This window comes from Malaclemys terrapin, chromosome 4 (genome assembly GCF_027887155.1).
Source record: "Malaclemys terrapin pileata isolate rMalTer1 chromosome 4, rMalTer1.hap1, whole genome shotgun sequence".
Taxonomy (NCBI): domain Eukaryota; kingdom Metazoa; phylum Chordata; order Testudines; family Emydidae; genus Malaclemys; species Malaclemys terrapin.
Genome location: NC_071508.1, coordinates 14243484 through 14257456, shown reverse-complemented (window position 1 = coordinate 14257456; position 13973 = coordinate 14243484). Strand labels below are relative to the sequence as shown.

General features: G+C 43.0%; 1 protein-coding gene across 5 annotated transcripts in view; it reads left to right on the top strand.

Moving 5' to 3' along the window:
- SRGAP2 (SLIT-ROBO Rho GTPase activating protein 2) overlaps nt 1-13973 on the top strand; it is a 209876-nt gene that overhangs the window by 188673 nt on the left and 7230 nt on the right. For all 5 annotated transcript variants that reach the window (XM_054025841.1, XM_054025839.1, XM_054025840.1 and 2 more), the window contains 4 exons: nt 1051-1130; nt 6271-6451; nt 7934-8080; nt 11619-11946. In XM_054025841.1, the coding sequence (XP_053881816.1) occupies nt 1051-1130; nt 6271-6451; nt 7934-8080; nt 11619-11946 (736 nt within the window). The remainder of the gene's footprint in view (nt 1-1050; nt 1131-6270; nt 6452-7933; nt 8081-11618; nt 11947-13973) is intronic.

Here is a 13973-nt window from a genome sequence, read left to right as displayed (position 1 = left end):
CTGAATTCTCTCCCCTTTCTCTCTCCTCTCCCCTTTGTTTTCCACTTCTTACATGTGTGATCTTCGACAAGCTCTGTCTCATTTCATATAATAGACAGTGGTGCTTAGGCATCTGTAAATAGACTTATGCCAGTTAATCTGATATGGGAGTCAGTCATTTGGTGAATTAAGACAAGATCATTTTAAACTGATCAGAAGAAAAAAATCTGAAGCATCCTATTAAATTGTGGAATAATCTCCTCTAGGGCAAATGACATTCCGTAACTTGGGTAACTAACTAATGAGAGCAATGGATAATATGTAGAGAATAATCCTCGACTGGCAGAGAAGATGAACTAGACTTTTATTATGCCTTTTCCATCTGTAACATCTAAAATCTTCTGAGGGCCCAGTTATGAGATCTAAACTCAGATTTCCCTGAAATACATTAACTGAAAAAGCTACTCCAGGTGCTCATGGAAGTAGAGACTCAGCTTGATTTTCAACAATATAGTTTTCAATGCATGTAAATGCGTCCACTTCTAAAGAGTGCCTGGCACAATGGAATCCAGGTTTGGTACCACTGTGTAAAGCTCCTAGTATTCATAGACACAGAAATGTAAGTCTGGAAGGGACCTTACAGAGTCATCAAGTCCAGCCCCCTGCACTGAGGCAGGACCAAATACACCTAGGTTATCCTTGAAAGATGGTTTTTAAGAACAGGTACCACCTGTTCTTAAAAACCTCCAATGATGGGGATTCTACAACCTCCCTTGAAAGCCTATTTTAGAGCTTAAATACTCTAAGTGTGACTGTTTCTGTACATACATCTCTACTTCGATATAACGCTGTCCTTGGGAGCCAAAAAATCTTACCGTGTTATAGGTGAAACCGCGTCATATCGAGCTTGCTTTGATCCACCGGAGTGCACAGCCCCGCCCCCCCGGAGCACTGCTTTACCGCGTTACATCCGAATTCGTGTTATATCGGGTCGCGTTATATGGGGGTAGAGGTGTAGTAAAATGACTTTCCTCTAGTGTAATGCATTGAATGTGTTTCCTCCCACTGCAGTGAAAGTCCTCATGGAGAAACAGCCTCAGCAGAAGATTCGGTTCAGGATATAGCAGCTGAGCATCATACCAGTGATGATGGTACGTGATGCATTTTAGCTGTCCAGGGGTTTGGGGTTTTTTGTTGGGAACGGGGATGCTGTCTTAAGTTCAAATTTAAAGTGCCGATAATCTGGTGGGGAATTGAATCAGAAAAGCTGTTTGCAACATCCACCAAAAAATTGAAAGGCACACTGTCATCAAGAATCTTTCAAAACTACTCTACAAAATCCTGTTTTCCAAAGGTGCCTTCTCAGAACGCCAAGCATAGACACACTCCTGTCTTCTGTAATGCTCTGCACAGGCTTTTCTGCTCTCCTGTTGTTTAAACGGGTCTTTGAGCTGGGGAGCATGAGCTAAGCAAAAAGCCAAACAGTCAACATGTCCCTGCCTGCTCTCCCACTCCCCTCTCCATGTGCTGTCTGCCAAGCTTCTTCCCTTTCAGTGGCCTTGGTGGGCAGCCGCATGGTGGTAAGTTCCAATTGCTTTATTTAAAACAAGCAAGCAAAAACCCCTCCTACCTTCTCCCTGTGAGCCAGTCTCGGGCAGGGAATCCCTGCTGATTCTTGGTTTCTGTTGGGGATCTCCTCCACTGTCCTTCTCTTGGCCTCAGTAACTGAGGGGATTTGAGCCTCGTCCCACTAAGTAGCCTCTGCTTGACCTTTCCAGCCATCTCCTGATGCTCCCCAGCCTTGTGCAGATTCCAGGGATGAAGAGACAGTACAACCCCAAACTCATTGATTCCTATCTCTCACCGCTATTGGCTAAAACGCCCTGTTTTAGGGGTTGGGGAAAAACATGCACATGGGCTCCTTGCAGAGCAGTGTGGGGGGCGGGTATGTTGTCAGTACCAGTGCATAACAGTGTAACTGCCAGTCCAAAGCAGCAAAACTGACCCAGAGTGGTGATCAATGCCCAAAGCAAACTGACCAAATAGAAATAGAAATGCATTGTGTTATAATGGCTGCCGGTTGTAATTGTCCTAGAGAAGTGCCTGTGACTACAGGAGCTGCACCATCTTCAGATGAAAATGTGACTTTTTTCAATTTGATTGCATGTCTTCTTGAATTGTTCTTTAGCAACCTACTCAGTAGCATTGGCTTGTTCTCCTACGCTCCCCCTGCTGTCTCTGCACCAGTGGTTAACCAGTTAACCTATCCCATAGCTTGGACACGTTCATGTTGGCTTAATGTTGCTGGCGCACTAACAAGGAAGTAAAGACTGAGCCATGTTGTCTGCCATCTCTGTTAGAAATGTGGGAATCAAGGAGGAAAACTAGTTCTTCAACAGGAAAAACACAGTCAGACTTTTAACCAAGGTTGTCAGAGGTATTACAGAGAATATGGGTGTAAAATGATATGCCTCTCATGTGCCCTTTAAACATATTGTTCCTCTGAAAGTCACAGTCCTTTTGGAAAGCTTGGAAAAGCCTTTCCCTCTGTTATTTACTTACCCAATAAGGAATGACATCACTGAAAGGAAAGGCAGACTCTGATGCCTGTTTAACCAGGACTATAATTCTGTTTGCGGACACACTGATAGGTGGATCTTCTTGGCTGATTTTTGAATGCTATTGTTGAACTGTTTGTGTAGCAAAAGAGCAAGGTGATTAGAGATGCATTGTGGGCTCGAGCTGGGCTCCATCCCAAAGCCACTGGGGCTTTGCCTTGAGGAGCGTCATGCAAGGTGAGATCAGTGTTGGCTTGGAACAGCTTCCCACAACCTGTATAGAGTGCATGGACGGAGAGTTTCCCACCTGGAATGGGGAAGGGAGGAGAACTGTGCCTTTGTCACTGCTGAGGGGTCAGGAGGTTTTTGTTAGCTGGGAGGGAAATGAAGGTGCTTTTTGGTAGCAGCAGGGAGGTGAGTTAGATCCCCAAGATAGGCTCTTGAGAGATGCACCAGGTGAGGGGTGCTGGCAGAGCAGGATCTCATTGTAGCCACCCACATGGGCCTGCTCTGCTTTGCACAAAATGGTGCCTTCAGGGCTAACTCCTGAGAGGAGCCAAGCGGAAGTTAGAGGGACTCAGACCATCTATGAATTTGCCCCTCAGTCTCCGATAGAAGAGATTGAAGAGCCACGATTTGGATGAAGGAGCTCAGCTCCTCTCTCAGCTCTGGGAGTGGTGCTGAGAAACAATCCAGACCAAGTGAGACTGTCATCCGAGGCACGCTCAGTAGCATAGGCTGGGTTTGCAAACTAAGTCCTTTTACGCTTCGGTTGGTGGTTGAGTCAGTTTCTGGATGTGAGGAGATAAGTTTATCCCTCACTCATTCAATTAGCCACTCTAACGCACAACCACCTAGCTGGCTTCCGCGTGCTACTCGTACCAGGGGAGCCTGGTCTGTTTAGCAGCTGCCTAGTGACAAACATGCGAGCCTGGAAAATACTTCACCACTGATCTCTAGGGTTAAGAGCAGGATCCTGGGGCAGGGAGTTGGAGGGAATCAGCATCTAAGAACAAGGCTGTGGTTTCTGGAGCTGCCATTCTGTTAACGTTCATTGCGATGTAAGAGTGATCAGACACTTGGTGGCTGGGACTGGCACAGGCAGGCCATTGATACGGTGAGGGTGCAAGTGCATTTCCATGTTCACTAAGTCATGAATTGGTGGAGAGACAGTAAACTGCTGCTCTCCAGCACCGATTTTGAGACTAGGAGTGGTAGCTGTGTTTGGCTTAGTCTTTTGGTCTTTATTCCCAGCTCTTTCCTTGTAGCCTGAGCCCAATAGGGTAGCAGTACTGGAAATCTGAGTCTAAAATCACTTGTCTGGCTAAAATCCAGAGTCCTAAAAGGCAAATCGGAAATGTAAGAAACCCGAGTGCACTGCACATTTGGAATAATAAACAATTGTTAATGAAACAAAGATGAAATTTACCCCCTCCCCAAAAAAAAAAAAAATCTAGTTCCTTCACTTGTAATTAAATGTAAAAAAAATGAACATTAACTTTTTAAATGGTATGAATGAACTGGTTCCAAGAACCAAATAAGCAAAAGGAAAGGAGGGGGCCAGAAGCAGATAACCACATGCTCAAGGGAATCTGGACTGGAAAAAAAAAAATAAGTTTTTCCAAGCTGAAAACAAGTGAGCTATTTTTCACTGATGCAAACACCTTGCAGGCTGGTGGGGGCGGATGACTGGAATCCTTTGTGGCTGTCCGTAGACTTATCTGAAATGTATAAGTTAGTAGAAGTGCTGCTGTCTGGTTTTGTATTAGGAAAATCCATTATTGAAGGCTGAATCCAGCAAATGTCATGCCTGCTTGTTCTTAGCCCTCGGTCTGTCCACGCTCAGCAGCCACAGACACTAATCACAATTCTAGGGTGGGTAATAATTTTTGTTCTGCTGTTTGATCAGACAATGATACTACAGCCCCGTTCACCCTGCAGGATTTATGCTGCTCTGAGAATCATGTCCAGGCCACTGCTGATCCTGCTCAGGGAAGCCCTAGATGGCCTAATTCCTGTGCACATGCTTTCCCCGAGGAATAACTTAAAGGGCTTACTTCTTGATGTTTGTTTTTGGTCATCTCTGGCTGGCCACTGCACTGCCAAAGGCAGCCATGAAGAAGCCTTCCCTAATCCCAATGGCAGGTTAAAGACAAAATAATGGCATGTCTTTCCTTGGCTTGCACCAGGAACAGGGTCTGTTGCTCTGGAAGGATCAGGAAAAGAGCTATGTGATCCCTGAAGTGTGCTGCTTTAAAAAGAAGCCAAAACTGCCATCAAGAGGCAGCTGGCCCCCAGCTCCTTGAAAGATGCTTGTAAGTTGTAGATAATTAGGAAGTAGGCAGCCACGCTCACTCCATTACCTGATTCCAGCTTAGAGTTGTAATTTGTATCCTGGCTGCAAAAGAGAATTTGCCAAGGACAGAACTGTAAATCTTAAAATGATCCAGGCATTTTGAGTTGGATCAATCTGACTATCTAGACACCTATCCTGTCCTCCCCTCCATAGTACAAGTGCCACAGGTTGGTATCTGGTCACTGTGTGTTATGAGACTGTCTATTTTAGACTGTAAGCTCCCGAAGCAGGAGCTGTCTTGTTCCAAGTATTGTACAGCTCTGAGGGCCCTTGGATTGTGCTTGCTAAACAATGTGCGCGATGAATCCAGTGGGGTGTGGCGCTCTGGAGTGGAGTGCCTTTTCGTGAGCTCATCATAACATGCAGCCATGCAGGCGTTTAATATTTTTATTAGCTTCCATGACAGGCCAGCTATTGCTCTGAACAGATCAGTCTCCCACAGTGATAGGATCTGTAGTCTTCTGGTCCCTGCAAGCCCCATAAGGCAGCAGAAATAATCTTCTGAGTAGAGTCCTTACTTCTGAAGCAGCTTGAATCCAGAAGTCTTTCCTTCCCTAAATGCTAATGAAAACTCCTGCTTGCCAGCACAGAAGGTTTATTGAGCTGCCTTTGAGGAAATTAACTCTAGATTGCTTTTGTCCCTGAGAGCTTCTTGGTTTTGGTGATCTTAGAGTTCAGTTGTGGGTTTTTCTTGACATGTTTTTGCTGCAGTGAGAGACTTCAGGGTAGAAAATGTTGACGTGAAAAGCTCAATCCAAGAACCCCTGACTGGTTGGCACTGTCCACTCTGGCCGGTTGTATGTAGTGTACATGTAGCTACATACCACAGTGAAAGGCTCTGGCGGGAGGCAGCCGGGAAAGGCTCCGTTGCTCTCTGCTGCAGGAGCCTTTCACTGCCACGAGGAAAGGCTCTGGCACGGGAAGACAGCCCGGAAAGGCTCTGGGAGCGGGGAGGGAGCAGGGACAGCACACTGATTAAGCATAGCAGTGTAGATGGGGAAGGCACTGCTTGCGCATGCAGAGAGCCATGTAGGATACGTACGCTGAGATTCTGCTGTGTTTGCTCTACTAGCTTAAGCAGTACCTCCCCATCTACAGTGCTATTTATATCCATGCTGGGGAGGCGGGTGGGGTCTGTCGTCTACACACCACTGTAGATGTAGCCTTAAAGAGATGGATGCCAAAATCTGAATGCTTGTGCCCCCCCTTCTCCGTTGTTGAGGTGGTGCTTTATCCCAGATGACATGGTCATGTCCCATAATTGTTGCTCTGTAGCTGATATCCATCACTGAAAGATTTAAGGTAGGGATTTAAACTCGTGAATCCTTGTCCAACACTGAGTGTTCATTAAATAGTCTTTTCCTTTCTCTCTCCTAGAGTGTGAGCCGATAGAAGCAATAGCAAAGTTTGACTACATTGGCCGAACTGCACGAGAGCTGTCCTTTAAAAAAGGGGCTTCTCTCCTCCTGTATCAGCGGGCCTCAGATGATTGGTGGGAGGGACGGCACAATGGCGTAGACGGTCTTATCCCTCATCAGTACATTGTTGTTCAAGACACGTATGTAGCCTTTTATTTTATTTAACATGATTTCTGTAATGTGGTATTGCACAGTCGTGGGTTCAGATCTGGTGTTTACGGTTTCAAGCTTAACAGAGTGAAAGTCATCTCTGCTACTTGTTTTAGAGTTAGTCTCTAGGAACACATAAAGACCAAGGGTAGTGACCACACACACATTCACAAGTACAAGGTTTAGTCTATTTTACAAGTGGTGTTAAAGTTACAATTAAAGGTATGATTACTCAAGCATATAGAAATTCTATATAGACCTATGCACAAGTTACAAATATAGTTATACTCACATCTTTAACAACAGTGTTAGGGTCTGATGGGTCTCTCATGGCTTGATCATCAGTAGAGGGATGGTTCCTCCTAGAGACTCCCATAGGGAGCTCAGTTTTCCCGTTCTGGGCATCCCCTTTTTATAATGTGATTTTTGTCAATACCTACATTCTGCACATGTCCATAAAAGTGTCAACCCTCTTTTTCTCTCATTGGTCTGTTTCCCATGGATACTTAAGGGACCCCGATTTTCTATAGGCTGTGTAAGTTCCCTTTATTCTCATTAGCATTGACGCACAACCTGTATCCTGTGGTTAAGACGCATGTTGGAGACAGATGTGCCTTTACAGTATTTTTATCATCTAATATTCATCTTCTGGGTAATTTTGCACAATATTACCACTTGGTACCTCTTTTTGCATAATCTTAGTGCATTGTGTTATTTTCTGGTCACTTATGTCATCATTACTTGTCTCCAAGGCCTAAAATAGCTAAATTCAAGTCTTGCAGGCCTCAGCCTACAGGTTCTTGTGTTTCAGCTTGTCTTACTCATGTCTAATACTTGGTATACTTGGTTCCTCTAAAAACTGATCAATCTTATACTTTTATAATCCTACAAATTAACTCTAACATACAATGAATATATGTAATATAACACATTGATTAATCATAACATCACACAATAAATGGATAATAATAAACTAAAATAATTGGCTACATGTACGTTACCGCTACAGTGATCCAGGGGTGGGTTGCTGAACGCCTGGAAGATTTGGGTACAGTTAAATCTTATTTGAGCAAGAAATTTTTTTCAAACTCAGTGATCTACATTGTGATGCCCAGGCCTGCACTGTATTGGGATTACATAGTCCTGATCTCACAAGCTGTTCCCTGCAGGAGCAATGCCATTGAAGTCACTGGGCTTAATGTATGTGCTGGGTTCCACCTGCGCTGAGCTAGTAGGTTCAGCATCTTTGTCCTCTACAAGTAATATTTGCCCACCTGAGGAATCCCAGTGCACAGCTGGGCTCTCAAAGATAGGCACAAAAATTGACTTCATAATTTGGAACAAAACTTGTCCCTCCCAATGTAGTGATGACAAAAAGGGGGCAGAGGGGGCACAATATAGAATCTTCTGAAAATTTAAGATTGTGTTTTTGTTTGTGCTTTCCTTCCCCTCCTCCTCTTCCTCCTCCATAGTGAGGATGGTTCCTCTGAAAGATCCAGCCCCAAGTCCGAAATAGAAATCAATTCTGAGCCACCAGAAGAAAAAGTGACAGCCAGAGCCGGTGCCAATTGTCCAAGTGGGGGTCACGTTGCTGATATTTATCTTGCAAACATCAACAAGTAAGAGCAATCTTGCATTTTTCTATTTGGTACAGAAATCTTGGTGCTGAGCGTTGTGGGACATTTCTCTCTTGTGAGAGGCGTAGGAATAAGTGGTACCACTTCCTCTCTGTTTCCTCCTCCCTATACCTATCCATACCCCACCACTCACTCTCTAGTTCCTTCTTTCTCCAGCCTGGCCCACTGTCACCTATTTCCCCGACTTCAGTTTCACATCATCCCCTGCCCTAAGAAGATGAAAATCTGAAATCCAGTAGTACATACACTAACATTTAAACAACTATTATGTGTATGTAGCAGAGCCACAAAGATGATATTCTTGCATTGCTGTTAATTATTTGTTTCTCTAGAGCATGAAGGTAGTAGAAAATAATACACTGAGAAGATCGATAGGCATGCGGAGGGTAGACAGAGAGCCCGTGGCGGAAATTAGGGAAAAGATGAATTTGGGAGTCTTAATGATAGGCTGGAGAGCGCACATGAGATGATGATGATGATAGGAGAAGAATGACCAGCAAAGGAAGCATGGGAGGGGAAGTATATGGAAGACTGAGGATACAATGGAAAGACTCTGTCAAAAAAAGTTTGAAGAGAGAAAAGGATTAGAGCTTCAAGACCTATGAACCCATGCCTTCGAATAGAAGGAGTGGTGAAGAATTAGGGGCACTTCCAATACTGTGTAAACAGGAAAAGGAGTCAAGAAGGGAAATGTTAAACCATAAAGGCTCCAGACAGGATCTGTTCTCCATGGTATGAGGCACTGTACTATCACATAGGAAGATGGTCCCATACTACCCAGAAGATCATAGTCGTCATCACATGACTTTTTTTGTAACCCCTTTTCTCCTATTCCAACCCCATTGTTTGTTCTTACCATTTGGTGCCACCTCTTTACATTTTAGATTATTTGCTCTTTAGGACAGGAATCGTGGTTTTAAATGTATCTTGTAAGACATTTAGCACAGTTTTGGGTGCTATAAAGCACTAATGAAAGATAGATCCTCTTTTCAACTACCTCAATGCCATCCATAATGATCTCTCCTTTCTCACACTTTTTACCCAAAGGAAGTTACTATGTATGTACAGTGCTACTGAAATAACTGTCCTCACTTCCAATTTTGTCTGTTCAATGAAAAATTGTTAGAGTAGCCTAAGGCCGAGTTGACGAAAATCTGAAAAATGAAACTGGAATGAGATGAAATGTGTCTCACTTTTTATATTTATTTATTTTTAAGGCAGGGTTCTCCCCCCCAGATCTTTCAGATTCTCCCATTATTATAAAAAAGCATGCTGTTACCGAAATGTCTTTCTCTGCAATAAATCTGTGCCTTAAAGCTACTAGTATTGATAATTGTAACATTCTAGAACTGAATGAAAATATCAACCTTTAATTAGCCTAACAGGGACTCTGGGCAAAGATAGAAAATAATAATTTTAAGTTGCCCACTGTTTGTATTAAATAACGGGCCAGATCCTCAGCTAATGTGCACCACCTTAGGGTCTGGCATTTTTATATGTTCTATGAGCCATTAAAGCACAGAACTCTACCAGTTATGGAAGGATTTGTATAATGATCAGATCCGTTCTGGAGGCTCACCATCTGTTATGGACACTGCTCCAAAGGGGAGAGCTCCTAGGGCTTGGTTAGGCTTAGTTCATGTTTTCCTTTTACCAGGGAAGGTGTGATATTTAGCAGCATAATACTCCTGTTGTGTTTTCTTTAGAAATGAATATTCTGATCTGTGCAGAGCTGGACAAAATAGATCAGATGGTTTCACTGTAGCAATTGTGCCGCCCACTGAATTATTTTTCTGATGCCAAAATCCAGCTGGAACTAGAACTTTCTAGCAGTTATTCACAGGGCCTGTGCTATATATAAATAATCCTCTTTAAAGGATGCAATGGGTTCCTCTATTGCTTGACACATTCCTGCTACGATGATCATACGTCATTTGCTTGGAGTCATGCTTTCAGACTGCATGCCACTGAATGGAGATAGGTTAACTGGTGGTAACAACTATTTCATCCTATACACTTGTAGCACTATATAATTAAGCCACCATGGTCTTCTTCAGTATAGAGAAGATACATTTACTGTAAACAGGAAATGACTATTAGCTTAGCCATACTGCAGGTCACCAGCCATACCTGTATAGCTGTAAATATCTTCTTGCCTCTGACCCAGAGTTTGATTAGACTTTCTACCCGGCCCCTCAGCCAAAAATAGAAGCTCTGCTGTTCTCATATCATGAAAGCAGGCAGCCAAACTAGCTGACGACACAGAATTATTTTAGTTAAAAGTGCAAAATCTTTGTTTCATAACCATGGGTGACCAGGAGCCATGCTGGAGTTACTTCAATTAGGGTGAACTGTAAAGGATGGGGCAGACAATCCCCAAAGCTGATGGCTATTCTAATACTTAGATTTACCAGACCAGCATGAAACAGCTTCTGTAATACCTCACTGGTTACCCAGAAGCCAGAACACAGTCCCCTTAAAGTAACCCAGTCTTAGGCCTCCACCCAGACACCCCAAGTCAAACATGGTGAAGATTACTGAAAATCTTATTCATCATATACGAAAGTTCTACCAATCCCAAAGGATCAGACGCATTACCTCCCAGGTTAATGAATATTCCAGATCTTACCCAAATATACACTTACAGCCAATCCTTATTAACTAAACTAAAATTTATTTAAAAAGGAGAGAGAGAGTGGTTAAAAAGTCAGTATACCTACAGACATGAGTACAGTTTCTGAGATGAGATTCATAGTAGGGATGGTAAGTTTTGTAATTGCAAAGAGTTCTTTCAGATATAGTTCAATGATCATATTCAGGATGATCCAGACAGGTCTGGAGATCTCAGTCTTAGGATTTAAACTTCCCCTGCATGAAGCATCAAGCAGATCTGAGATAAAAAAGATCAGGACCCAAGGGGTTTTTATACAGTTCCAGGCCTTCTCTTGACAGGTCGGAGTCCTTAAGTGAACAATAGGCAATCATGGAGACTTTGAAGTAGACCTGTTTCCTGATCATCATGGGTAATTAGCTACACGAATTAACATAAGGCAGGTGCCTGTTTTTCCACCATTTGCAGGTGATTTGCTGTACATTTCAAAGAGAGATGAATCACTATGTTTACAGTTCATTTAAATGTTAAGAGATCCTTTCATCTCTGAATTAACAGAATACAGCATAGACTGGGACTGATTACATTGTTAACATCTAACAATATATGTGTAAACACACACAAACATTATCTACCAAAATGTCCACAAGGGTTGAATTTGGGTCATTTATCTGCAGGATGCCTAACGCTTTCTGACCATGGGTCACACCGTGTTAAATATATTCTCCATTCAGTCTTTTATTTTAATGACAAGTGTTGTGATAGTGATTTGTGAGAGTGATAATGACAACCAGGCCACCTTTAGATCTCTTTCTGTTGTCCTCTGTGTTGTCTCAGGACATCTATATTGAGGTATGGCCCATCCCCAACACCTGCTTGTACTGACTTATTTTGCTTCTGTGTTGGAAGGCAAAGAAAGAGACCAGAGTCAGGCAGCATCAGAAGAGCGTTCCGTCAAAGCGACAGCCACGGACTGGCTAGTTCACTGGTAGAACCAGCCTCCCCAGGAGCCACAGCTAGTTCTAGACCCTCATCTCAGCCCATTATGAGCCAGAGTCTCCCCAAGGAGGTACCAGATAAATGCTCCATCAGCGGCCACGGCAGCCTCAATTCTATCAGCCGGCATTCATCTCTGAAGAACAGGATAGACAGCCCACAGATCCGTAAAACTGTGACTGCAGGCAGGTCAAAGAGTTTCAATAACCATCGGCCCATGGATCCTGAGGTCATTGCGCAGGTAAAGGGGATTGCTTGGCATAAAGGGTTCAGTGAAGTGTCCCTTTTGTATTTGTAAGGAAAGAGTGTCATGATTTTAAACCTTACCCAACTCATCCTGAGTAAACCGCTCCTTAGTGTGGTGCCTCTATCCTTCAGGCTTGGGGGGAGGATTGTGTGTTCCAATCCTTGGCACTTGTAAGCACTTCACGGGTTCATAGACAGATGCTGAATTCCCTGTGCTTGTCACTCACTCCACTGCATAAGCAATGTGTGTATCCACCCACCTAGTTATTCCCTAAATTTCTCATAGCGGTTACTGCACAACAGATGCCCTGGGCTTGCGTGGGCAATACAAAGAAGTGGGGAGGTCGAAGATATGCACAATTCAAAGTTTGGCTTTCTGGGTTTTTGACCCATCATCTATTTGTGTTGTAGCTTTTCTTACTGTCTCTGCAGTATGCAGACATGGGTTGTAGGATATTTATTGGTATATTTATTTATAATTGGTGGGGCAAGGAAGCAAGGATTTGTGATCATACTTGTCTCTTTGGCTGCTTGTTACAATCAAATGTTTTGAATTCAAATTGTGGCTTAGTTTTACAACTTGCATCCTTTGCGTTGGATTAATAAAATATTAACCCTCTACGTGGCTAGAATCTAATCCTGTAAACGTATATCGGGTAAGTCAGTGAGACTACTCACATGAGTAAAGATAAATGGATGAATCCTTTACTAAATAGAAACTTCTGCACATTTATTATTTATATTCTACAGTTTCAGAGGTTCGGGTGTGTCCATCACCAAAAATTATACTCTGATTCCAAAGCTGTCAGCAAAATAGTAAATAATCCAAATTCCAGGGCATGAGAAAAGCAGGGTATTAAGTGTCAATTTGAAACCCTTTCACCAGTTGAGCAAGCTTGTTTGACTGTAGTTAGATGTTGGAGGTATATGCAGTAGTATAATCAAAATAAAAGCAGACTTGCCCCATTTTTCTATTTTCATAGTGCTGTATTTTGGTACTTGTAGGTTTCAATGTGTGGTGAAAAGCCACCTTCAAAGAAAATAGTCTTGACGTTTTGATTTCTTTAGACAGGTGTTTAAGGAATGTGGTCGGGTGTCTAACCAGTGAGTACACAGCTGTTCCTTAACCCTGCAGAGATGGTGTTCTACATTTTAGACCAAGTCAGCATACAAGGAAAAGGGGCTTTATTAGTTCATCTTCAAAACCCTTACTATTTTGGATCTCCCTCTCTCTTAGCTTTTGACATGAGCATTTCTCATAAAATCCTCATCTCTATGCACAAAATCTCTCCATCACTTGCTTCTTTGGGACCATGGACCATTACAGTAATGACCTATGTCAATAGAAAAAACATTCAGAAATTCACAATGAAATCTCAGCTTGCACTGTCCAGAACTGACCAGTGCCAGAACATGTCACAAAACAGATCTAAAACACCCAGATGCTTGAAGTAAAACCTAGATTGCAAGGGGTGAGAGCTACCAATGCAGATAAATGGGTAGGTATTACAGGCTCTAGCTGACTTCCTCCTAATCACTGGAGGATCTCCCCTTACCCCCATTCCAAACGGTCGATATATCTACACATGCATGCTTGCCCTTGCCAGCTGTTTTCAGTGTGTGGTGGATCTATCTAAAGCTAAGGAACACTTGGCTCTCAGATTACAAAGTCAGCTCTGAGCTATGCAAGAAGGCCAGTTTCTACAGTCTTCCGGAACCAAAAGTGACATGATTTCAAAAGAACCCCAAAAGGAGTGGGTAGGTGACAATGAATAAAACACCTTTTTACAGGCAAATCAGTGGTGGTAGATATTTTATACTTGATATTAGGTTATTGTAATGTAAACATGGGCCTTTTGCCCAGAATCCAAGTGAATATCTGTTACATCATCTGTTGTTGTTGGGTTTGTTTTTTTTGTTGGGGGGTGGGGGGGGGAGAGGAGGGAGCTATATTTTGCTCTTGTAGTATCTTTAGCCTGCTCTGTTCTGTGAGAAGATAATGTACAGGTCTCATTGTCTTGA